Here is a 27,287-nt window from a genome sequence, read left to right as displayed (position 1 = left end):
CAAGAGGATTATCTTATCTCCCTTTCACACACACAAAACACATCATTATACAGCGTCTTGCAAACCGTCCGGGCATTGTGTACACTTTGACTGGATTCAAGACTGGCTGCGATATCAGCATGAGGCAGCCAAGCGCGGGAAGCGAGACGATTAGTGGTTGAACGAGGAAATGAGCATTGTGGCAGGATTACAGTGTAAATCGAGCCGCAAACTGCGGTTGCGATTAAATTGACTGTGGCGATTAATTAATCCGTGCTACTAGCGTGTGTGTGTGTACAGGTGGTGGCGACATCTTGACGCACGCACACACATTTCCAGCAAGTCATGACTATCAGTTTACATGAGCTCAACAAATGGAAGGCACCCAACTACACTTAAAAGTGCCTTACGAGTGGTGCCCAATACGTGTTTGTTTTAGTCATTTGCTAGCGATATTAGTGTTACGCAATGGAGATGCTAGCTCGTTTTATGTTAATTAAATCAGCCAATCTAACACACGACGTGCTGCCAACTCTAACAGAACATATCACTCACCTGTAATGAGCCAACATATCACTCACCTGTAATGAGCCAATCAGATTCGTGTGCACTTCAGGGACCATTCGGAAAACATAAACTCAAAGCGGCCCACAGCCGGGTACCGTGGTATACCACCGAGAATGCTCCGCCCCCTCTGTGCTGAAACCTATGCTCCGTCCCTCTATTTAATATTTCTATTTCTGCGTCCAAATTCAAAGAGGGTTTGACCTATCAATGTTAATATTTTCAACAGAAAAGTCCCCACCAAAAAAGGAGTCACGCCTTCATATAATGTTCATTTTACTGATTGATTTCTGCAACATACAGTTTGTGTGTGTTTGTGGTTTTTAGGGGACAGCAAGGTGGGGGGTACATGGGGGTACAGAAACAAAAAGAGCTTCAGCAGCAGATATCAACGCCACTAAGATGATAGGTGGGTGATGACGGGGGGGGGGGCAAGGCTGTCTCGTAAAGGCACAGGTGGGCTCGTTCTGAAATCTAGGACAGTGTGCATAAGTGGTCGTCGGCTAAACCTAAAGGCCAAGAAAAGAGAAATAAAAATGCAACTGGACCGGGTTGACGGGAATTGTGCGAGTGAACAAAAAACAGATGTAGTGATGGAGTGAAGCAACAAACAACTGCGCATACAAAAATAACATTTAAAACCATTTACAGAAAAAAACATTATCATTAATAATAATATTACAATCTTATTCAGAGCCCGTTTGTGGCTACTATACGAAAAGGGCCAACAGGCTGCTTTTCTGTCAACCAATTAAAATAATCTTGTTTTTTTTTTTTTTAAGGATATCATTAAAAAATACAACCCTGAAATATTATCCAAAAAGGAAAAAAAAAAAAAAAAAACTAACAGCAAGAAAATAATTTACACTTTTTTGTAGGGTTGCACGGACTTTCTTACATCTTCTGTTTTCAACTGAAAGAAAATCGGAAAAAGAGCTCAACTGTCCTGTGCGGTCTTGAAATCGTTACAAAAACAAAAAAAAATAAATAAAACAAGGTGTATACTGTAAAAGAAGTGGAGAGAAACCTTGTGAGTCGTGGGTCAGATTTGAGATCCTTTGGACGTTGTGGTGTCGGTCAACTCCCGCGAGAGTTTCGCACGTGCAACGTGACAGCTTGCTCCCATATAAGTTGACTGACGTGGTCGTTCGCCCGATGGCCTCCCCCACGAGGAAAAAATGAAGCAAGCGGTTTAAGAGCTAAATATAATAGCACGGCTTGATGAGAAAGGGACGTTACAAAAAAAAAAAAAAAAAAAAAAAAAAAAAAAAAATCCTGAGTCTTCAAGCGTAGTTGTTTGGTCCTTATTAACGGCTTTAAATAATGCATGTGGTGAACCGGTATATGGTCAGATTTGTTCGTGGTCCAATCGGCGTATCGCTGGCTCAGGCCAAAACATTAAACCTCCGAAATTTTCAGGAGACCCCGAAAAATGGTTTGTGAACTATCAAGCATTGTATCGTGAAAGAGAAGCAAGCCATTTTCAACACTTTAGATTGGTTGATAATGTGTATAAGTAACACCCCCGCATGTTATCGCATTATCGGCGACGATCTTCAGTATTTTAGTGAATATCGTATCGGTCTTTTTAAAAAAAAAATTATTTTTTTTAAAACAGTGTTAACTTCAAGGAAGTATTTACATTTTCAGTGAACTTTATAAGAGATTCTACGGACGCTGGAAATACCTTTTGTTTTTATTTGAAGTCAATACAATACAATATGTCTTTTTTTTAAGATTCTTTTTTTTTTAAATCAACGTTATGCAAATCAGAAAAATGGTTGCGGTCCTGTTTAAAACACTTATCTCCAATTTTTAACTAATTTAAAAATAAGAAAATGAAAAAAAAAAAAAAATGCAGATTAAGTATTTTTATTTTTATGACAGCGACGATATTCTCGAAGACGATTAACCTTTTTCTGTGAAAATTAATAGCGGCTCCAAATATCGGCTTCCTTGACTACTAATAATCGGTATGGCCCTAGAAAAAAAAACATCGGTCTATCTCTAGTATAGATTTAAAAAAAAAAAAAAAAAAAAGAAATTCACCAAAAGGTGACTTTTGAGGCTTTGGCCTGACGCCAGCGATATACGGTATGGCAGTTTCGTCTCGTCTTTTGAAATAAACGTCCCTTATATCGCCTTAGAAAGTAGCCTCGTGACCCCCAAAAAAGCATTTTTCCACCAAGCTGTACAGTTCTATTCATTTTGGTTGCGAATAAGATGAGTTCATCTTTTCGATTTCAAACTTATATGTATGTAGTAGCATATAAGCAACACGGCCGTGCTGTGATAACTGGGACCACACGTTATATGTCCCCCTAGTGGACAAACGGTGCGCGGACATCACTCTGATTGACTCCATCACTGAACAGTAGGGATGTAACGATTCACCCAAGCTGCGATTCGATTCCATTTTCAGTTCCACATTAAAAAAAAAAAAAAAAAAAATCGCTAATCAAAAAGTCCAATGCATCTGGATGCTATGCATCATTTTCTAGATGAATTTAATCAACTCGATTTCCGATTAATCGATTTTCGATTCATCGTTACACCCCCTACTGAACAGCATTGCCCGTTTCATGAAATTCACTGAGCATATATCGCCGATGAATCGGCAAAACAGCCGATTATGAGTAGGATAGCGGGTCACGTCAGCTGCGAAAACAATCGTCCGGGCCCTCGTCTAAACCACTTTCTCGACACACTGCGGGCTGCTGGAACCGTACCGCGTGGTGGGAACCTTTCGTCATCTCTTAGCGGACAGGTCGCAACGTCTTAGGACCAAACCACGTCACTCTGGGAGCCCGGTCGAAAACATGGAACTATTAAGCTAGCGCGCATGCTAGCTAGCGTGTTGCCACGTCAACCATGAAAGAGGAGACACAAGAGTCCGCGCCCGTCTTTTTTTTTTACCGTCGTTTCCAGCGCTCATCCTCGGTAATGCAGCACCCGCGCACAGAAAGTGAGGGGTGAGTCGACGGGTAAGTGGGCGGGACTACGGGTACGATTATCCGACTTCGCTTTGACGATTGTTGCTCATTCGACGGAAGGTTGCCCCTTCTAATAGAAGGGGGCTTCCATTTTGGTTCAAAGAGGAAATGTCTCCAGCTCAGAGAGAAGATCGCCGTCTTGATTTGCTATCAGGTCACGGATGGATCCCGCGTTGCGGGGGGGGGGGGACTTAAGGGGGGGGGGCTCCCACTTGTTTATAAAAAAATAAAATAAAAAAAAATTTTTAAAAACGCACAGCCGGCAGGGTGGCATCTTATAAGCTCTGTGGTTTCGGACCACCCGGGTGAGATCTTGGTCCATCTCCGGAGGGCGGAGGGAGGGGGGGGGGGGTGGGGGGACCTTGTTGTGGACAGAGCGCTCCGTCGCGTCCACTCCAGGGGGCGTTGTTGAGCGTCTTTGGCTGGAATGCAGCGGTTATCGAACCCTGGAGACAAGAGAGGAGGATCGATGAATGAATATGAAACCATAAAGCACTGACGTTGACACTAAATAAATTAATAATAAAAAAAAAATAAAGGAAAAAACAGGGACGTATATTCGGGGACGAGTGCTCTACTTTGAGTCATCACAGATACAGAGAAGCGATACTTTTAGTGCTAATGATAAATATAATTTCATTTAACACTTTAAGAACTCTTTTTGATGGGTCAAACTTTTCTTTCGCTTTAGTATCGGTGACTGGCATCGGCAGCCGCTATGAGTACCCAAGACCTACAAATAAGGTTGGTATCGGCCTGATTCTGATACCAGGTATCGGTACTCATCCATCCCTAAAATAAAATAAAATAAAATAAAATAAAATCGGTACTCATCCATCAATAAAATGCAATAAAATAAAAAATTACAAATAAAATAACATTAAAACATAAAATAAAGCCCACCGATAAAATAATATATATTAAAAAAAACAAAACAAAACAAAAAAAAAAATATATATATATAAAATAATAAAATATAAAATTAAAAAAAAAAAAAAACATAAAATAAATGAACATTAAAAAATAAAATAAAGCCAGCCGATAAAATAATATAAAATAAAAAATAAAATAACATTAAAAAATAAAATAAAGCCTACCGATAAAATATAAAATAAAATAAAAATAAAATAAAACAAAATAAATTAACATTAAAAAATAAAATAAAGCCTACCGATAAAATAATATAAAATAAAAAATAAAATAAAAATAAAATAACATTAGAAAAAAAAGCCCACCGATAAAATAATATAAAATAAAAAATAAAATGGAATAAAAATAAAATAACATTAAAAAATAAAATAAAGCCTACCGATAAAATAATATAAAATAAACTAAAAAAACATTAGAAAATAAAATAAAGCCTACCGCTAAAATAATATAAAATAAAATAAAAATAAAATCTAAAGGCCAAAAATCAAGCCTACCGACCGACCAAAATGAAGCAGACTTACCCACTCAGGTCTGCCTTGCTGTTGGCTGCTGTGGTACCGCAAGACTGACTATCAGCCGGAGACGTCTTTTTGACACACTCAGACAAATCTGCACAAAAACAAACACGTGACGGATCCTCACAAATCCGTCCATCCATGACCTACGCCGCCTACCAAACACTTGCTCTCAATTCCATTTGTCTGCCCGACATTTGCCGACAAATGCCATTTGTGTGACTCATTAACTGAAAGTCAGCACTGTTTTCATCCTCTTCTTGGCGTGCGTACAAAAAAAAAAAAAAAAAAAAAAAAAAAAAAAATATGCCAGTGACGTCATGTGTCCAAGCCAAGCCAAGCAGACACAAACGAGTCAGGCGGACTCACCTTTGTGTGAACCGCTCCACTCGGCCGAGGCGGGCGTCCTGACGTCCGGGGGGTCTGGGGAGGGGGCGGGAGGGGGAGAAAGCAGCCATTTGAAAACCCAAATCTGGCTCAAATCCGAACTGTGCTTCACAATAGTCTCCGGTACAAGGGCCGACAGCGCCCTCTGTTGGACAACTGTATAAACTTCACTTCTCATTGTAAAGCTCCATTTCCAGATTTATTGATTTTTTTTTTCGGAAAAGGACGTGAGCATAAGAAGGTCCTGCCATCATCTAGGGGGGGTGGGGGTGGGGGGGGGGGTGCCCCCCACCCACTCGCCCCCCCCCGCCCACTGAGGCAAAACGCACCTGTGGCCAGTATGAAGGACTCGGGGGTCCTCTCTGGGAGGGGGGGAGGGGAGCCGTCACTGTCCCAGCTGTCTGGGTTCAAAGGGTCAGAGGTCAAATATTACAAAATGAGAAAAAAAAAAAAAAAAGGCAATCTGGATGGACTGATTGGCGGATTGAGAAGCAATCAGTGGAGGAAAACAAGCAGCCACCAAGCAAGCAGAGATCAGCAGAGCCCCGCCCATTTTTTTTTCTCTCAATGCGATTCTCCAGCGTGACACCTCCGCTGCTTGAAAAGCGCCTCGCGCCACCGCAATCCCGTGAGCGCAATCGTCTTTCGCATGCACCATTGATCCTTCGCCATTCAACATGCGCGCGCGCGCACGCACACACACACACACACAGGCAAACATCATTTCAAAACGCACACTCTCCAATATGAGCACTTTTTGGAGAATGTTTGCAGATACAGTTCACTCATCAACGTGTGTTCTGAGATTGCTTCATCGTCACTGACCCAGAAAGTGTGCGCCGATTATGAAGATGAGATCAACCGGCGATTCTGCTCGATTGCGCCAGGCTGTTTTCATGACATTAGAATTTATTTTCACGGAAAAAAAAAAAAAAAAAAAAAAATCGGAACATTTTATTGTAACGTCTATGGCATTTAGGATTATTGGGGCAATGAATCGAAAATCAATTACATTGCAATACACGATTACAAAATTGGCATAATCGTAAAACAAACGATTAATATGCATTTATATCCAATTCTTATAATTTTGTTTAGTTTTTATATTTGTTTGCCTTTATATTTAATTTTTTTTTTTTTTTTTACGTTTCAACATTTTAATGTTTCGTACCAAAAAATAATTATTAATTAAAATTAAAATGTGCATAATCGTAAAAAAACTATTTAGATATGCATTTATATCCAATGCACTGTTTTGGAAATCAGGAAATCATACATTTGCATCTGTTTTTATTTTTTAACAACTAACTTTATAAATTTTGTTTGGCCTGACATTTATTTGTCTATAAAAACTTTTTACGTATAAATATTTTCTTGTTTTGTACCAAAAAATAAATGATTGTTTGATTAATTGCGATTTCAATTATCACCCAAACAATTGATTAGGGACGATTAACCGAAAATGGATTTAAAATCGATTCACCCCGATTAATCGATTCTATTAATCGAAAAATCAAGTTGATTAAATTCATCTAGAAAATGTCTTGAAATGTTTTTTTTCATTCCAGATCTCATTTTGAACGTGTACATCAAATTACGCGCTTGTGCTAAACATCATTGCGTTTGCCGATGGGAAAAATAAAATCGGAAAAAAAATCGAAACGAAAATCGGGAACTGAAAATCGAATCGGGGCTTGAGTGAATCGTCACATCCCTAATCGTGATTGATTTTGTTTTCATAATCGAGCAGCCCTAACGCTAGTGTCCTTTTCACACTGCGCTTAGTTTTCTTGGTGTTCGCCGCCACGACATTGCAAGCTCGCCTACATTTGGAAATGCTTGCATAGCAGCACACCAGGAAGTAACCGGGGGGGACTTTTTGGCGCATTTCTGTCAGCACTCTGAAATCGCTCTGCCGACGCGCTAAGTGCAGTGTGAAAAGGCCTTGATGAGTTTCTTCCGAAAAGCAAAGGCGGAGCCTAAAGCTGACGGGCGTACTTGCTGTGGCCGCAGCGGGGGACGAGGAGCTCTGCCCGGCGATGGACATGGGGGACACCTTCCGCAGCAGCTGCTGATCCCCAAAGTGGAGGGACGCGACCGTCGCCGTGGAAACGCTGGTGCGGTACCCCGCCCCGCCCGCCGACATCTCCCCGTCGCCCTCTTCGTCCGAGTTGTCCGAGTGCAGCGGGTTGGTGAAGCTCAGCGCGGTCCGAACCGGGGTGGAGGAGGACGAGGACGAGGAGGAGGAGGAGGAGGAGGAGAGGTGCGACGAGGAGGAGGAGGACGGGGCGACGCGGTCCGACGAGGACGAAGACGAGGAGGTCTTGGGGAAGGGTTTTTCGGGGCTGCCGCAGGGTTGAGTCCAGGCGGCGTGGCTGGCCTTCGGCTCCCCCCCGTCGCTCTTCACCGGGAGGTGGTTGGGCCTGGCGAGGGCGCCGTCCGCTTGGCTCTCCCCGCAACCGCCGGCTCCGCCCTCGGCGCCGGAGTCCTCCGACAGCGAGGAGCTGGACGTGAGCAGGGACTGTCCGGAGCGGGCCTTGAAGGCGTGGCATCGCTGCAGCATGCATCCGCTGTTGGCCGAGCCGCCGCCCGCCGCCGCCGCCGCCGCCGGGGAGGAAGTGTCGAAGCTACGAGGTCCTTCCTGCAAAGGCACCTTTTTAATCTCGATGCTGAGCTTCCTCTCGATGCGCGGCGCCACGCAGCAATCGGCCGCGGGGGATACGGGCAAGGGCGGGGTCGCGCTTCGCCCCGATTCGGACTTCGCCGCCGCAGATAGTTTGTTGTTGTAGTTTTCGTTGAGATCCCGATTGGACATTTGCTGCTTTTGGCAGAGCAGCTGTCGGTCTTTGGGTTGTGATGGACTGGTGTGTGTTTTGGGACTGGCTTCCGACTGGTTCTTCTCCTTTGCTGTGCCTTCATTCTGAAAAGGAAAAAAAAAAGGCATGACAAGTAAATTATGTGGAAAAAAAAAAAAAGAAACATTCGGTTGTAGCGGGGCTGCTCGATTAAGAGAAAAATGTTGATCGCAACTGTTTTGATCATAATTAGGGATGTGACGATTAATCGAAAACCGATATAAAATCGAGTCACCCCGATTAATCGAAAATAGAAACATTTTTGTTCGGCCTTACATTTAAACATTTTCTTGTTTTGTACCAAAAAATAAATGACTGTTTGAATAATTGTGATTTTTACACAAATAATCAGGATGTAACGATTAATTGAAAATCGATTCGCCCCGATGAATCGATTCTATTAATCGAAAAATCCAGTTGATTAAATTCATCTAGAAAACGATGTCTTGAAACGATTTTTTCATTCCAGATGCATAGCAAATTTTGAATGTATAGATCAAATGATGCTTTTGCGCCAAACATTTGCGTATTGCGTTTGTGGATGGCTGCAGAACCACACGAGTGCACAGAGACAAGCACGGTGGCAATTTTAGAAAAATCGAATCGAAAATCGGGAACTGAAAATCGAATCGGGGCTTGGGTGAATCGTGACATCCCTAGTCATAATCGAAATGACGATTATTCCAACAATCATTCATTTTTGGGTAAAACAAGACCATTTTTAAACCAAAAAATACAAGGACAACATTTCTTTGAAACACTATCAAAGTTACTTTTGGACCAAAGAAAATCGATCAAATAAGTTCTGAAATAAAAATGCACATTTATAAATTCAAGTCAGATTTCCTTGTGTCATTGGATAAATGCCTTTTAATAATCGTGTTTTTACGATTATGCCAATTTTGTAATCGTGGCGGCGCGATAATCGTAACTGCAGGTGGATTTCGATTAATTGCGCAGCCCTACCGCACTGGTCTTGGGATTTGTTTGGAAAATCAGGCGCAAGAACAAAAGCTTCACCTGAGCGACGTTCTGCTGCGCGGTGGCCAGGACGTGGATGACGGGCTTGGGATGGTAGCGATCGTTGTCCTGGCGGACGTTGGTGACGGTGGGGAATGCCGACGGGGGCGACGGGGTCAGTATGGGGGGCACGGGGTGAGGCTCGGGCGGCTGCAGTATCTCCTCTTTCACGTCGCCTTCCACTTGAGTACTAAAGAGAGAAGTACACCTTTTCACCACTAGAGGGCACAAACAGTAGGCAAGTCTATTTTTGGTTTTTTTTTTCTATTTTCTGGATGTAAAGCGAAAATGATGCATTGATGTAAAAACGAAAAAAAAAAAAACACATGAAAGCTCCAGCTTGTGAGAACCGCTTACAGGAAATTGAGGTTGCGGCAATTGACGTCGGTGGCAGAATGGTGCGTCGATTTTTTTTTTTTTTTCCGATTTGTTTCTTTCGCCGATGATATTAAGCGAAGGCACGGTGGCTCTGACGCTTCCATCGCAAGCCTTCTCAGGATAATGTCAAATGCCTTTTGACTTGATTACGGGGAATAATGAATTTAGTCTCCCGGGCTACGCTCATTTCTCTTCCTGCAGATAAACAATCTTTAAAAAAAAAAAAAAAAAAAAAAAAAAAAAAAAAAATGGGTTCGCTGAGCTTCATCCGGAATTTTCTCTCCAAACAACTTGAATATTGGCTGAGCAAAGAAAACAGAAAATGACACAGTAACGCAGACGATTCCCACCGCTGGAGCGGATTGTTTCCATGGGGATATGAATTATTAAAAAGCAAGAGTTTATCCGAGACCTTCGTCCTTCGAAGATAAGATGAAACTTTTATGATCCGCTAAGGGGCTAACAGGAAGGCGCTCAAATAAGACACGGGCAAAACAAACGAGAGCGGGCGACAAAGCCAGCATTTCGCGTCGACGCCATGTATGCAAATGAGCAGGGACGGAACGATTCGCTCAAGCCCCCATTCGATTTGCAGTCCCCGGTTTTCGATTCCATTTTTTTTCAAAATTGCTACCATGCTTGTCCTCTGCGCACGAGCGTGGCTCTGCAGCCATCCACAAACGAAATGGACGGACTGTGCGTCTGGAACGAAAAAACGTTTCAAGACACCATCTTCTAGAGGCATTGGAGCAATTCCAGTTTCGATTCATTGATTCGATTAACCGAAACTCGAATTGCTTAAACGCGTCTAGAAAATGATGTCTTGTAACCTTTGTTTTCATTCACTAATTTGATTTTTGATTAATGGATCCGATTAATCGAAAATCCAATTGCTTAAATTCATCTAGAAAATGATGTCTTGAAACCCTTTATCCCATTCACTAATTCGATTTTCGATTAATCGAATTGCTGAAATTCATCTAGAAAATGATGTCCTGAAACATTTATCATTCACCAATTCAATTTGCTTAAATTCATCAAGAAAATGATATCTTGAAACCTTTTTTTCCATTCACTAATTTGTTTTTCCATTAATCGAAAATCAAATTTCTGAAATTCATCTAGAAAACGATGTCTTGAAACCTTTTATTCCATTCACTAATTTGTTTTTTTCGATTCATCGAAAATCGAATTGCTGAATTGCATCTAGAAAATGATGTCCTGAAACAGTTTTCATTCACCAATTCGATTTTCGATTAGTGGATTCGATGAATCGAAAATCGAATTGCTTAAATTCATCTGGAAAATGATGTCTCGAAACCTTTTTTTCATCCAGCAATTCGATTTCCGATCAAAACGATTCGATTAATCAAAAAATCGAATTGCTTACTAAATCCATCTGGAGAACGATGCCTTGAAACGTTTTTTTTTCTTTTCTTTTTCCATTCGCCCCAATCAAACAATCCGATGAATCGGGGCGAATGGATTTTAAATCGGTTTTTTTTCCCGATGAATCGTTACATCCCAACAACCGAGCGTTTCAATTCACTCGAGTGAAGTCTTAAGAGTGCCCCCGCGGTAAAAACATGCCAAGGCCCCCCCCATATATGTTGACAGCGTTCGTTTTTAACCGCACGTTTGTGTATTTCGGTTGGAGCAGCCGCCCTGAAGCACTTTGAAAAATGTTTGCGTTCCCATCGACCATCTTGGTTGGATAGATATATCGAGTGTTTTTAAAATGCCCGAAAGGGAAGGTTGAGCGCTTCTACTCGACGATTGCCAAGTGTTGCAAAAGGATTTAAAAATACAGACGTTCCACGGAAAGTTCATTTGGGAGTCGAGGTCCCTTGGCTCCTCAGACCCAAAAAGTGGAAGCGCACTTATTTGGGTCTGAATGAAGTTTTTCCTTGTGATTTTGTTCATGGCTCGCAGCCGCCGCCGTATCACGTCTTTTTAAAGCAATTGTCGTTTTGTGATTGTCTTTTGAGTGCCACTGACGTGAAATGACGTCACCGTCAGTTGCCGTCAAACTACGTTTTTCAATTTTTTTTCAATTTTTTTTTTTTAATTGGGCCAAAGAAAAGTCTTGGCCAATTGTGGTTTGATAATTAAGGCGGGAAAGTAAAACAATTAAAAAATAAATACATCCAAATAACTATGGCAATTAATCGAAATTCAATTACAATTACGATTATCACGCTCCTAGATGACGAAATTGGCAAAATCGTAAAAAACGAGCATACTTCATTCTTGAGTTTATACATTTGCACCTTTTATTCTGTAATAAAATTTACAAAAATAAAATTTGTAACAAATTTTATACATTTTGTTTGAAACTTACTCAATTATAATTTTTGAAAGAAATTTACTTGTCTTTTCACATTTTCTTGTTTTGTACCCCCAAAAAATAAATGATCCTTTGAAATAATCCTGACTTCAATTATTACCAAAATAATGGTAATGAATATTTTTTCATAAATATTTGAAAATATGGAAAACGCAACCATTCCAAGCAGCCTGTGATCGATCAAAGTGTTTGTCATGTTAAATCGACGACAAAGAGTGTCTCAAAAGAGAGGAAGGAACACAAAGATGATTCACATTTACAAGTAGAAGCGTCGCACGCACACACACTACTAAATACTACTACTGCACTAGCAACTGGTGTCCAAATAGTTTGTCAAGTTTGCCGAGAAATTGTCACACCGGTGATTCATTTTCGATACCTTATTTTGCCATGGAGACAACATTTGCACTCCAAACGACTTACCTGCGTATACGAGGCGGCTTCGGGGGAGGCGTGTCCCATCGCTCGTCATCCGACTGCTGGCTCGCTTTGTCCGGACTGCTTTCGTCCTGCGTGCAAATACGGCACAGCGGTCATTACAAAAGCGGACACCTGGTCATTAAACCCGACGGGAAATGAAAAGGAAAGAACGGCCCGCCTGTGCGTCTAATCGAGGCGTGTCCGGCTGGCCATGTGAGCCGTGGGAATTTCAGTCGCGTCGGGGAAAGAACAACGTGTAGGATGTGTCGACTAACACGCAGTTGGGGCCACTAAACAATGGCTGGGTAGACGTCGTGACTCACGTGCCGCTTTTTCTGGCGTGAGTCACTAAGGCCCACTTGCTCATGTTTGGAGAAGCAGCTACACACAAGATATAATAACACGGTTGTGTCCGCAGGCCAAGTTTGGCACGCTAACCTACAATTCGTACATCCTGGTACTTTTCAATCATCGCCGACGTCATTCCCTTTGATGCCGCGCGGGATTTGCCAATTCACTCTCAAACGTGGTTCCTGCGCGAGTGTCTGGCGTGAAAACCCGCCAGACGTTTGGAACAGCTATTCTCGGGTCGAAACGCAAGGCGGGAAAGGATGGCAGGGGATGTAACGATGAATGGAAAATCGATTTAAAATAGATTCGCTCCGATTAATCGAAAATCTTTTAAAAAATTTTTTTATTGCATCTAGAAAATTATGTCTTGGAACAAATACATCATTACGCTTATTGCGTTTGTGGATGGCTGCAGAACCACACTAGTGCACAGAGACAAGCATGGTAGCCATTTTTTTTTTTTAAATCGAAAATCGGGAACTGGAAAACGAATCGGGACTTGAGTGAATCGTTACATCCTAGTGATTATCAAAGCAGTCCCGTATCAATACTACGGATGTAACGATGAATGGAAAATCAATTTAAAATAGATTCGCTTCGATTAATCGAAAAATCTTTAAAAAAAATTTTTTTTATTGCATCTAGAAAACGATGTCTTGGAACAAATACATCATTACGCTTATTGCGTTTGTGGATGGCTGCAGAACCACACTAGTGCACAGAGACAAGCATGGTAGCCATTTTTTTTTTTAAATCGAAAATCGGGAACTGGAAAACGAATCGGGACTTGAGTGAATCGTTACATCCTAGTGATTATCGGAGCAGTCCCGTATCAATACTACGGATGTAACGATGAATGGAAAATCAATTCAAAATGGATTCGCTTCGATGAATCGAAAAATCTTTTTACTTTTTTTTTTAATGCATCTAGAAAATTATGTCTTGGAACAAATACATCATTACGCTTATTGCGTTTGTGGATGGCTGCAGAACCACACTAGTGCACAGAGACGAGCATGCTAGCAATTTTTTTTTTTTAAATCGAAAAATTGGAAACTGGAAAACGAATCGGGACTCGAGTGAATCGCTACATCCCTAGTGATTATTGGAGCAGTTCATCAAAATTCAATACTACGAATGTAACGATTAATCGAAAATCAATTTATAATCAATTTGCACCGCTTTATCAATTCGATTAATCGAATAATCGATTTTTTTTTTAATTCATCTGGAAAACAGTGTCTTGATAGGTTTTTTTCATTCCAGATGCACAGCACATTTTGAATGTGTAGCTCAAATGACGATTTTGCGCCAAAACATCATTGCTTATTGCGTTTGTGGATGGCTGCAGAGCCACACTAGGTCACAGAGACAAGCATGGCAGCAGATTTTAAGTTTGGGATGATGAAATGTTGACATTGTTTATTTTTTTTTTAACAAGTCTAAACTTTTCTCCTCGGTTGCACTTCTGGGCCACGGAGCTCGTTAGCGGTTATGCGGGCCAAAAGGAGGACGGCGAGGAGTAAATAACGACAACAGAGCAAAGAGTTCCTTTCAATTCCAAAGTCCTCTGAGGCTCCGCTTTCACGCTCTTTTAGGTCACAACTCTTGCCGCGTTTTCTGCAGGCCAACTCTGACACTCTTGCCTCCCCGCGAGACTAATTATTTGTGTTTTGCCCTCCCGCTTCCACCGCGTGACTCGGCAACATTCTGGTTTTTTTTTCTTCAACGCCAGAAAGTGTCGCCGATGCGCGTGCGTGCCGTACCATGACGTCATGTATCTGCACATTTGTGGGACTCTCCAGTCGCTGCAGTCGCTTCCGGAAGAGCTGCGCTATTGCTCGGTGGACTAACTCGTACTGCTCCTGGCGAAGGGGAAAAAAAAAAAAGAGACGGATGACGAGGAAGACGGGAGGAGGGGGAGGAAGGGGGAATGAGGCCCGGCAGGAGGAAGAACAGTGTCATAAAAAAAAAAATCAAAATCAAATGGGAGGTGTAAATGAGATGATGGAAAAGGGGGAAAAGGAGAGACAGCAAATCAATAGCGAAACACAAACATTTTGGCGCTCAAAAGCATTCATTTAGAAGGCAATGAAACGTGCGGGCTGAAAGGCGCTGGCTGATGAACGCTAACCTCATTATTTCCCCCAGTGAGGCAGGAAGTGTATGTGGGGCCCTTTTTTTTTTTTTTTTTTGCTTTAAATTTCATTACAGGCTTCCTGGAAACTGCCTCAGTTTTTGTTCAACGTAATATTTCGATTCAGGCGAGAGGTACTAACACAATATTCGATGAATTGCACAGCCCTCAATTGAAAACTTGTCCTAGTGAGGGGGAGAAAAAAAAAAGAATAAAAAAAATCAATAAAAAGAAAGTACATTAACCTTAGTCTGAACAGCTGAGTGTCGCTGCGTCCTCATTTCTTCGATCAACCGGTAAACGTTGAAACCTTCGGGAATTCTCTGTAAATGTAAAAAGGGTTCATTTATAAGGATGTAACAACTAATCGGAAATTGATTTACAATCGAGTCGCCCCGATTAATCGATTCAATGAATCGAAAACACAATAAATTGATCTCTGGTAGGGGTGTAACGATTAATCGAAAATCGATTGAAAATCAAGCCGCCCTGATTAATCGATTCAATTAATCGAAAACACAAATGGATCCCTAGTAGACATGCAACGATTAATCGAAAACCGATTTAGAGTCGATTAGCCCCGATTAATCGAAAACACAATAAATTGATCTCTAGTAGGGATGTAACGATTAATCGAAAAATGGATTCGCCCCGATTAATCGATTGGATCATTGGAAAAAAATCGAGTTGATCAAATTCATCTTGATCTTCTTTCGTTCCACATTTGGAATGTGTAGATCGAATCGAAAATCGGGAACTGAAAATCGAATCGGGGCGCGAGTGAATCGTTAGATTTATACATCAAACACCACTGGAAAATAATTCAATTTGTCGGGGGCCTAAACGAACCTACCCCAGCTTTGAGGAGGTTCCATGTGTAGTCAATGGCGCAGATGGCTCCTGTCCTCCCGCAGCCGGCACTGCACAGTCAAAATCAAGCAAACTTTCACAGAAGCATTTTTCCGCGTGTTTCAAAATGGCACACACGCTCCACGGAAGCCGAAACGATGTGCCATCGCGTCGTAAAACGTGATCTCATGCTGTCGCGCCAGGATGTGTCCTCGGGCTTCTCATTACGGCTTATTGCACGCGTGGAGACGATGCATCGGCGTCGCAGTGTGCGCTTCATCCTTTGCTGGAGGGAATCGTGCGGTCGAGCGAAAATGTGCCGCCGCACCAACTATGCATGAGCGTGTAGTTTACGTGCGTGTCGGTTTAACCACCTGCAGTGCACACATATGGGGATATCGTCGTTCTCTTGGTATTCTCTCATGAGTCCGATCATGTCCAAGATGGAATCAAACGACGACGGGACGTCGTGGTCGGGCCAGTTGATATAATGGAACTGCGTTATCCTCCGGGTTTCCTTTAGGAAGAAACACGGCTCAGGACAGGGCTGTGCAATTCATCGAAATTCAATCAAAAATACGATTATTACTACACTCCACGATTACAAAATTGGAATAATCGTAAATTTTTTAAATGATTAACATGTAGGGATGTAACGAGCAATTGAAAATCAATTTTGAATTGATTCGCCCCGATTAATCGATTACACAGAGACAAGCATGGTAGCATTTTTTAAAAAATCTAATCGAATTAAAAAAATCGGGAACTGAAAATTGAATTGGGGCTTGAGTGAATCGTTACATCCCTACACGGCATGATTAAACAATTAGCATAATCGTACAAAAACAGTTATTAACATCTAGGGATGTAACGAGTAATCGAAAATCTTAAATCGATTCGCCCCGATTAATCGATTACACAGAGACAAGCGTGGTAGCAATTTTTTAAAAATCGGATCGAATCAAAAATTAGGAACTGAAAATCGAATCGGGGCTTGAGTGAAACGTTACATCCCTACGCGCCACGATTTAAAAATTTGCATAATCGTAAAGAAACGATTATTAATAGTATGCACTGTTTGTTTACACAAGGAAATTTCCACCTTTTTAAAATTTTAGAACTAATTTTTATACATTTTGTTTGGTCCAAAAGGATAATTATCGTGTTTCAAAGAAATTAATTAGTCTTTAATTTTTATGTTGATACAGGTCCTTGTTTCGTACCCCCAAAAATAAATCGTTTGAATAATCGTGCTTTCAATGATGACCAAACTAATCGAGCAGCCGTAGCTCAGGATTGCCGGCAGATGCGAGCCAACCTACATTCTCATACTCCACCACGAGAGAGCGGATGGAGTAGTCCGTCCTGGCCTGCTCCGATTCCTGGAAGACAGACAGCACAAAGCTCAAGCGACGTGGTTAGGACAAAAAAAAAAGTGAGAAATGCTCCGCCCATCTCCCACCCGCCGTCATGGCAAAGCGCAGCAGCGGACGGTGCGCATTTATCTACTTACACAGGAGATTCGGAAAGGCCCGAAACTCACGGGCTCCCCGAACAGTGGGAAATACCGCTCGCATTTTTTCTGAGGACAGAAGAAGAAAACGTCTTAATTATGACTGCTTTAAAAAAAATGATAATACATTTTTATCGGCTTTGGGACGCTCGACTCACCCTCCCCATCTCAAACTCCCGACAGGCCATCACAATAACCTGCAGGGACGCACACGGGACGGATTTGAGCGGCTACGCACTTTTGACGGCGCGCTTTTATCACATCCACATCGCCGCACCCGCCCAGCATGGGACCCATCTGGTCCGCCCCATCTGCCTCTCAGCTATATGAAATATTTATCGATGACTTTTGGAGTAACCGCACTTTTTTTTTTGGTCTTTGAATCCGCCGGAGGCTAAAACTGGACGAGGCGGACGGCGGGTCATAATTGTTTTGGGTTACGTTTTTCGACAAAAAGCCCGATTAAATGGCCTTCGCGCCGTACTTACAGCTACATTGTACTCCCAGTTCATCCTCCAGAAGTCGATCACGGTGTTGGGGAGGGGGCCCTGAGTTGCTATGTACGCCTCCGGGCCATCCATGCCCTGGAAAAGCAGATGACGAATTAGCAAAAGAATTCACTAGTCAGTTCCCGTGTTGTTGTTTTTTTTTTTAAAAATCGTCACACCTTGATAAAATTGGCATTGATGTAATCGGTGTCCTGATTGGTCGTTTTTAACGTCAGCTTCACCCGAGTGTGATCAACTAGGAAGAAAAGAGACATCATTACACAGTTTCAAATGGGGGGTAAAAAAAAAAAAAAAATAAAAAATAAAAATAAGGGGGGCGAGTAACTAGCCCAGGGGTACCCCTCAGATTTGAAATAAGCTCAAGCTACTACTTCAATTTACTTAATGAGCCTTGCAGTTGAAGCTTAGTGTCCAACTAAACATCAAATGAAGAGTATGACACCTTTTGGGTTTCCTTGCATCGGTGTCACTTACACGGCAGTATGTCCTTATATCGATTCTTCTTGACGTTTTCTTCGCGCTCGCCGACGTTGGTGGGGTAGATCTTCTCCGTGCGGTACTTTGTGGAGAGCCGCCGCAGACGCTGCAAAATGAGGAATCAGACCCCCCCCCAAAAAATAGGCTTGAATATTTTCCCCGTTCAAAGCGCCCCAAAAAAAAAAAAAAAAAATGCAGAGACCCTGCTTGTAATTACTCGTACTTCCTGTTACGTAAAGAACACACGTGTACTCCCAACAAATAATAGAGGACGCTTGGAGGGCGGAAAGGGACCGCGTTACCGGGCCGGGGCGCTCGGCGCGAAAACGTCGGTGACAATTCAAAGCATAGAAACAAGCTAGGCTAACTGAGCGAGCGACTCGATGCTAACCTACTTTCCGTCCCCGGGCTGAATAAGCATCGCCTGAATAATTCACGGACAAACACACACTCGGGCGCCTTTGGCTTTCTTTCGGCTCCGTCGTAAGCGCCGATTGGCAGAGCATGCGTTCTTCCTGCGTGTGTATAGTGTGTACGTACGTGGGGGGAGGGGGGGGGGGGGGGGGGGAGGGGGGGGTTTGTGTTTGTGTGGTCAGGAAGTGGGGGCGTCGAGCTGCTAAAGAAGCTGCACTCTGATGGTCACCTTTCATAGACATAAAATAGGTCAGCACTTACAATGCTGGGGGGGGGGGGTTGCGGGGAGGGGATTGCGGGGGGGGGGGGGGGAGGGGTCGGAATGACAGGCAAAGATGAACTGCTAGCGCGCTAAAAGCCTCTCTGAACTTGGTCATTTTTGAGTTGAAATTAATTTAGTGCAATGTGAGTCGGACCCTCCGAATTATAAGTGGTTTAAATCGAAAATCGATTTAAAATCGATTCCCCCCGGTGGATCGATTGGATTAAGCAAACCGATGAATCGAAAACCGATTTAAAAATGGATTCTCCCCGATGGATCGATTGGATTAGGCAAAACGATGAATCGAAAATCGGTTTGAAATCGAGTCGGCCCCCGATTAATCGATTTAAATTCATCGGGTTGTTTAAACTCGTCTACAAAATGAAAACGTCCTGAAACGTTTTTTTTCTCCCCGGAACTGAAATTCAAAAATCGAATCGAATCGGGGCTTGAGTGAATCGGTAAATCCCTAGTCATAAGGTTATAAGACGATCCGACGGAATCCCCGGGGCGCCTCTGGTCTGCAAATGTCAGCGGCAATCAAAAGAGAATTCCCATGTGAAAGTCACACCTGGAAGTAGGGCTGTGCAATTAATCAAAAACTCAATTACAATTCTGATTATTACACGCCACGATTACAAAATTGAATAATCGTGATTTCTATTATTACCAAAATAATCGTGATTCCTATTCCCCCCCCCCCCCCCCAATAATCGAGCAGCCCTACCTGAAAGCCCATTCATAAAAATGAATAAATTAATTAATTAATTCAAAAATAAAACCTTTGCACCACAATCGGCGTGTGGTTCACCACACTAAAGCCAAGCGAGCACGCCGGCTGAACCGGAATGGTTTTTATTTGAGCCGGCCGCGTGCATCTGTGCGAATGATCAGAATGCCTCAATTTGAGCCAGGAAAAACCCTGATTTATTGACAGGTATTGTCCACCCACACTACCATCAAACCGAGTTTCCACTAAGGGATACTTTCAGCTTTTCGGTTTTTGCCGAGCCGTGCCGCAGTCAGCTAATCCAAAAATACATCATGTGATCAAATTGTTTTGGGACGTACTTCCTAACTTCCTAGCGGAACCGTGGAGCTTGTTTGAATGACACTACTAGGGATGTAACGATTCACTCAAGACCCGATTCGATTTTCAGTTCCCGATTTTCGATTTTTTTTTTTTAAAAATGGCTACCATGCTTGTCTCTGCGCTCGAGTGTGATTCTGCAGCCATCCGCAAACGCAACACGCAATGAGCGCATCATTTGGTCATTCAAAATGTCCTATGCATCCGGAATGTAAAAAGGGTTTCAAGACATCATTTTCTAGACGATTTAAGAAAAAACAAAACAAAGATTTTTCGATTAATTGAATGATTAATCGGAGTGAATCGATTTTTGATTAATTATTACATCCCTAGATACTACTGTCCAGTTTTTGGCTTTACACACGACACAATAAATTGGTCTGCAATAGGGATAGACCGATTATCGTCCGGGCCGATATTTGGCATTGTGCCGAATATCGGCATCGGCCTTTTTTTTTAAATTATCTGCCATTAAAATTGGGTAAACCTCAGAGGATTATTATTATTTATACTTTTTTTTTTTCACTTAACGTTCCAAACTGTGCCTGGGAACTCCATCCATTTTTTATTTTTAACAAAGCTAAGTGAAACATTTCAATAAAGTGAGATTTAAGAAAACTTTAAGGAGCTATTCATTTGTGGACGTTTTTACCGAGACATGCTGCTGCACTTTTTGAACAGAATGTGAAAACCAAGATGTCTACTTCTCAAGATAAAAACATGTTGCAAATATGAAACGCTTTTTAATAATCATACTTACAGGCATTTGAACAAAGTGTTGGAGTTTGTATTTTCAAAAATGTATATCTTTTTACTGCACATGAATATCGGCTTCAAATATCGGTTATCGCCCCCCCTTTGACTCCTAATAATCGGCATCGCCCTGAAAAAACAATATCTGTCTATCTCTAATCACATTATCCAGGTGTGCTAGTTTGTCGATGCGAAAACAACATCAATCCATTTCCTGAGATGTTCCTTTAAAAAAAAAAAAAAAAAAAAATCGACAACCGGGTCTGACATCGTAAAAGTTTTCATGTCGTAATTAAAAATCGCAGACCTCTCAGTCAAACGCCACAAACACGTTTTGATGCGGCGGTTATTCTCCCGAGACATTTTGAATTCACCGGGTCACTGAACTTCTTGTACCTTTCATCATGTTAAGTTGACGCAAGCTAGCTTACAAACGCGGAAATACTGTGAGAACAAGCTAGCTCCAGGGCCTGTTTTTTGGGTTAAGCCCAACTAGGAAGTGGCTTAGATAGTGACACCTAAGAAATTGGAAGGTGTTTTTACAGTAACATGAGGCAGGCCGGCACACACATAACAGCGGCGGCGGCGGCGGCGCACCCCCCTGCTGGGTAGCCCAACCAAAAAAAAAAAAAACGCAAGCTAATGAAACATCCACATCACACACATGTAGGCCAGGAGATTCTGCTTTAACGAGATGACAGCCGTTTTTTTTTTTTTTTTTTTTTTTTAACCTGAGAGACTCTAAAGTTTGAACGTCTTTCATCTTCGGCGTGAAAACATCCGGAGTCCGTGGGCGGGGAACCCAAAAAGAAGAAAAAAAAAAGCCTCAGTCAGCATTTAGCTTAAAAAAACGTAGCGCACGACTCTTCATATACAAGCTAAATACAGTGAGATTCTAACAGTCGCAGTATAACGAATTCTTAAATCAACCAAATCATTTTGTCTGGCAATTGGCAGAAAATCCATCGAAACTAATCGGGAGAAGCTTCATTACGCAACAAGATAATGACCCAAAACACACTGGCAGCGCTTCATTGGGAGAAACTTAAGACTGGCCAAGTCAATCACCGGACTTTAACCCAATAAGAGTAGCGCTGCTCGATGATGAAAAAAATATGAATCACGATAATTTGGGTAAGAATTAAAATCACGATTATTTAACCGATCATTTATTTTTGGCTACAAAACAAGGAAACGTTTCCATTTCTTTGAAACACTGCAATTATGTAACTTCCTTTAGGACCAAACAAAACTTATAAAATTAGTCATTATGACATTTTTTTTGTAAAAAAAAAATGCAAAATTTATAATCATTTTTTTTTTTTACAATTATGCCAATTTTGTAATCGTGGCGTGTAATAATCGTAATTGACTTTCGATTAATTGCACAGCCCGACATTAGAGCATGCTTTTTACTTCCTGAAGAAGAGAGTGAAGGGAGAAACGCCCAAAAACAAACAGGAACTGAAATAGGCTGTGGTAAAGGCCTGGAAAAGCATTTCAAATAATGTCCAATTTCAATACTTTTGCTCACTTTTAGTGGGTAGCAACAAAAGCTGCAGAGTTTTTTTCTTTTTTTATCACATCTAGATGTAAATGCTAGAGATTGACCGATATGCTTTTTTCGGGGCCGATACCGATTATTACTAGTCAAGGGTAACCGATATATGGACCCGATATTCATTTTCAGTAAAAAGGAAAAAAAAACTGGTGGCAAAATCGAACAAAAAAGTAAAACTCTTTTTAACTTTGTTGAAAAGTCTGAACAATTTTTCAGATGTGCATAATGTCGATTTCTTAAATTATTATTGCAGGACGTTTTTGACAATACACAGTACATTTTTGTCATAAAATTCAAACAAATAGTTCCGCGAGCTAGCTCCATATAGTTTTCTGCAGGAAATGAAGTTCTCCAAAATTTCTGAACGACAAATGTTAAACTTTCACATATCTTTGTTTGGATTTCAACTTAGTTTGAAATTGATTTATTATCGGCCATCAGATTGAAAAAAAAAAAAAAAAAAAAAAAAAAAGACCGATGCCGATATTCATCAAAACGCCAAATCTCGGTGCCAGCATAAAACAAAAACAAAGAAACTGACCTTCCAACACTTTTAGCGGGGACTGCATTCACGTACATTGTGTTCATTTTGACCATCATAAGGCTTTTAAATTCACAATTCAGATGCAGTTTGCGCCTTGAGGGACACCTTGGACCAAATTGCATGCATATATATATGAGATGCGCTTACGATTTGATGTTTCCCTTCGGCCCGGTCAAATAAAGCTCCGACAGCTATCTTTTTTTTTTTTTTTTCTCGCCTTATTCTGTCGACCGACCGGCATTGGAGGCGCTGACTGCAACGGGTTACTCCAACATCCGTTTCAGGCTCTCTATTCATGAGTCACTGATGTTCTCGCAGGAAAAAAAAAACAAAAAAAAAACACACACACACATTGCCAGTATTTGCTGATGATGCCAGATAAAAAAAAAAAAAAAAATAAATAAAAAAAAGTAGTTCTCACTTCAAAAAGCACTCTGCCTGAATATTTCGGATTCCCCCGCAGCATTTTGGCCTAGCATATAATCTGGTGACTCGTTGACCTACCGGCGCACTGTAATTATGCGCTCTAAAACACATTCTATATATAAGTAACAATAGGCAGTTAAACGGCGTGTTAAAAGTCCACGTTTTCTGGCGCAAAGGAGCATCTCCCCGCACGTGCTCGCCAAGAAATTGAGGCCCGGGTCTGAAAAACTGGCGCAACCTGCTAAAGCGCTTGGTCGCACTGGGCAAGCGGCCTAACTAAGTTTTCTTGTCGACAGGCTGCTGTCTTGATGAATAATTAAAAAGCAACAGCGCACAATGTTGCCAGATGAGAGCAAAGTCAGCCAGAGGCCTCGGATTAATGAATATTTAGCATGCGAGCTTCAATTGAAACATTTTCTCATATATATAACGGGCCGCTTGAGGGTCACGGAAGAGGCGAGACGTGTGAATCGTAGGTCAATATGATTTGCGGCACGGGCTCGTTGAGATTTAACTTTGACAACGGTAAGAGCTCGTTGCTGGTGGGCGCACAGATTTTTGGTAGTCGGAAATGCTTTAAAATAGTGCTGTCAGGCGATTACATTTTTTTTTTTTTAACTAATTAATCGCAACGGTTTCCATCATTGATCGCGATTAATGGTATTTTTGGACTACAATTTTTTTTCCCAAAGACTGGAACCGATATTTACCTAAAATAATTTTTTTTATGTTTGTAATAAAGAAAAGTAACAGTGTTGGATAAAAAGTAGTGCTGTCAAGCAATTACATTTTTAAAACTAATTAATCGCAAAATTTTCCATAATCGCATTTTTCAACTACAATTTTTTTTACGAAGCTTGGAACTGATATTTACTTGAGTAAAAGCTTGGAATTAATTAAATGAATGACAAAAAAAAAAGGATATTTCGATTCAAAGACTTTCTATGATCCTTGAATACGATTCTTTTCCAGTAAAATACAACAGGCGAACGATACACCAAAGACGTACTAACTAATATGGTATTTGACTTTGGCTGTGCAAAGTGTTCAAATTATTTTGGATTCCTCCAATGAGCCGCCGAGCAACTTTTTAAAGTAAATCTACGTAAAAGTCCGTCTTTGCGACAGTGACTCTCCTCCAAGCTGCAACAGGAAGTAAATAAAACAGAGTTAACTGAGTTAATTTTTTTTAGTGCGTTATAAAAAAATTAATTTATCTCCATAGTTAATGCATTAATTTCGACAGCCCTAGTTTAAAATGATAATCAGACCGACCTATAGGTGATTACGTACTATTTGGTCCGGCCGGACAACATGGCGGATAAATGGACGGCGGAAGGGTATCCCAGCTGTAGGCGGACCGCACATTTTTTTTTAGCAAAATGCCCAGCTCTGGGGATCAGTCTGAAAAAAAAAAAGTGGTATCGCACATCCCTACATGCTAAATGCTACTACCCAAATGTCTCTCTGCTGCCAACTTTTACACACATTTACCAGACAGGACTGAGTCCAAACTACAGAATGTGTGTGTTGTGTGTGTGCTCATTTTAAAGAGGTCGGACAAAGTGTGTCCGAAAGGCAATGAAAAAGCCATTTAAAAGGCAGGACGTAATGTTATGAAATAGACCCAAGAAAGAATGTTGCAAGCTCCAGCAAGCAAGCAGCTTCCATGAAGTACACAAGAGGGTGTGTGTTGTGTGTGCGTGTGGGTTCCCAACGCCCCCATCCCGATCAATGGGTCATAATTAAACAAATACGCAATACTTCACACAAAATGTAACGTGAAATAAGCATCACGCATTAAACATGTTTCCAGTAGCTACAAGCTAACCTTCAATTAGAGCATGTGTGCAATAAGAGGAATTTCCATTTTTAATCTGAGCCATTTTTTGGTGACACTACTTCGTCTTTTTCCCAACCCTGCCCGACTTACTTTACGGATGTGTTCACATAACAAGGCAGAATGGGTACATTTTCTATTACTGACAGGCACAAGCACAGGCATTAATGAGCACAGGTGCACAAGCCCCAAAACAGCACCAATCGCCAAAATTAAGAAAATCAATTACTGTATTATGTTTTAACTTTGTATACACAATCAACAAAGTTAATTAGAAAACTAAAAGCGCTGAAGGGCAACATATGAGAGGGTCACAATTCTCACAACGACTCAAATAAATGCCCGTCGTATCGAAACACGTCGTGGGGGAACTGATGACCGAGAGGGTCATTTTTAATATTTATGTATATTTTTTTTGTTGTTCATAGTGGGCTGCAGCAGAAAGGGCACTTTTTTCCCCAACCATGGCAAAAGGGGCTGGTGCTGGAGCACCCCACGGGGGTCAGTCTGTACGCATGCCTGATTTAGACTCCATATAGTGACATAAATGCTTTATATTTAGCCACAGTTAACCGCCATCTAATGCAATTGCACTGTAACTGCCTATATTAAGTTCCTTGTATTTGGACTATGCACCACATTTTAGGTAGGGCCTCTATTATTAAGCCATTATGTCTTGTGCAGTGACATTATTCACTAAGACATCAGATAAATCACTAAATAGACACATACATAGACACGAGCCACTCCAGGTGTTAGTAATAAGTGTTGGTTAGCAGTGAATTCCACTTGTGAATAAATAGAGGATATATCTATCGGTCATGGTGAACACAAGGTGGCTTATAACAACAGGAAGTGAACAGCCATCATAACAAGCCATGCTAAATACGCTATACGGTTTAATGGCAGTGTAATAGCCCAAATTTGACGTCAATGTGGAAGGTTGGCATGCTTATTTGAACCAAAGCGGAGCCGGCGGCGTGTTTGCGGCTGGGAGACAAAGCTAGGCCGACGTGTGAAGCCTGGAAATGGGAGGAAAATAGCCAAGCGGCCGCCCCCCTGCCTCCTGCGGGACACAGCGGACCGGGACACGGGGATGGTGCGATCAGAGCAACCGAGGGAGATGTTCGACGTGAGCGACCTAGCTAGCTAGCTAGCTGTCGATCTTTTTTTTTTTTTTTTTTTTTTTCACCTACCATAAAGTCGCTGCCGAAGTTGTCCTCTCCCCTGTCGTCGTCCCCCTCGGTCATGGCTTTCACGCCCTGGATAAACTTTCTCAGGATGCCGGCTTGGTCCATCATGTTTTATTTTAAAAACAACCTCTCTGAAGTAGCAGGGGGAGGCGAAAAAAAAGCAACAACAATAACACACACAAATAAAAGAGAGACAAAAGGAAGCAGGGGGGAGGTGGGGTGGGGGGGGGGGGATAAATAAAAAAATAAATATGCTTCACGGATCCTCCCAAGGAGTCATCGTCGGTTCACAAGCCTTCCTCGTCTCCGTTTTTTTTTTTTAATTTATCGCCCCATGTTGTTTCGCCTTCTTTCTTCTTTGGTGGTTTTCACAATGCTTGACAGTAGTCCGAGGAAAATGCAGCGGCGGTTCCGCCACAGCGATGAAGTTTATAACCGTGGCGTTACATAAGGTATGCAAAGTCTATTGTTTAAGAAATACAAAAGAAAGCAATTAGAGTTTAAAAAGAGAGACCCGGTCCGGTAAGTCTTTCTACCCCTCCCTGTCTAGCTCGATTTCCACATTCACTGCTGCTGGGGAACATCCGGACAAGGCTAGCCAACGAGAAAGAGCGCCTAGTACGCCTACCCCTTCCAAGAGAATTCTGCCTGGTGATTGGCGGGCGGCAAAAAATATCGACATCTTATTGGCGGAAAACAGTGTCTCTCTATTAAAAAGGACGATTCTGATTGGTTAAAACTTCAGTCTGCCTTTGAGACGCGGTTCGTCACGTCATCGTTTGGAAATGTTATATTATATGCTTATAAGGATACGGTATAGCAAAATATTTACAACGTTTTCTGTATGTATTCATTTTTAGTGATCAAAAACGCATTTAAAGTGTGTATTGTGTGGTTTAGTAATGGGACGCATTTGCAAATAGTTTGTCAGTAACAATCTCCTTTCTCCTAACAGATGCCACAACAGGTGATCAAGAATA

At 41.7% G+C, this 27,287-nt stretch overlaps 1 protein-coding gene across 6 annotated transcripts in view; it reads right to left on the bottom strand.

Moving 5' to 3' along the window:
• Nucleotides 1–3,809: 3,809 nt before the first annotated feature.
• Nucleotides 3,810–27,287, bottom strand: part of LOC147126782 (tyrosine-protein phosphatase non-receptor type 12-like) — a 46,801-nt gene continuing 23,323 nt past the window's right edge. For 4 of the 6 annotated variants that reach the window (XM_086022754.1, XM_086022756.1, XM_086022757.1 and 1 more), the window contains 14 exons: nt 26,311–26,438; nt 18,222–18,330; nt 17,906–17,982; nt 17,727–17,822; nt 17,397–17,435; nt 17,239–17,307; nt 17,048–17,107; nt 16,100–16,242; nt 15,730–15,796; nt 15,122–15,199; nt 14,506–14,604; nt 12,392–12,477; nt 9,244–9,433; nt 5,780–8,288 (listed from right to left, as the gene is read on the bottom strand). In XM_086022754.1, coding sequence (XP_085878880.1) covers nt 7,083–8,288; nt 9,244–9,433; nt 12,392–12,477; nt 14,506–14,604; nt 15,122–15,199; nt 15,730–15,796; nt 16,100–16,242; nt 17,048–17,107; nt 17,239–17,307; nt 17,397–17,435; nt 17,727–17,822; nt 17,906–17,982; nt 18,222–18,330; nt 26,311–26,415 — 2,424 coding nt within the window. In that variant the 5' untranslated portion in view covers nt 26,416–26,438 and the 3' untranslated portion in view covers nt 5,780–7,082. The other 2 variants (XM_086022758.1, XM_086022759.1) reach the window with 2 other exon arrangements.

Source organism: Filicampus tigris, chromosome 22 (assembly GCF_054856515.1).
Source record: "Filicampus tigris isolate MCC_2025a chromosome 22, RoL_Ftig_1.0, whole genome shotgun sequence".
Taxonomy (NCBI): Eukaryota; Metazoa; Chordata; class Actinopteri; order Syngnathiformes; family Syngnathidae; genus Filicampus; species Filicampus tigris.
Note: the sequence above shows the minus strand (reverse complement) of the source record. Positions and strands in the feature narration are given on the sequence as shown.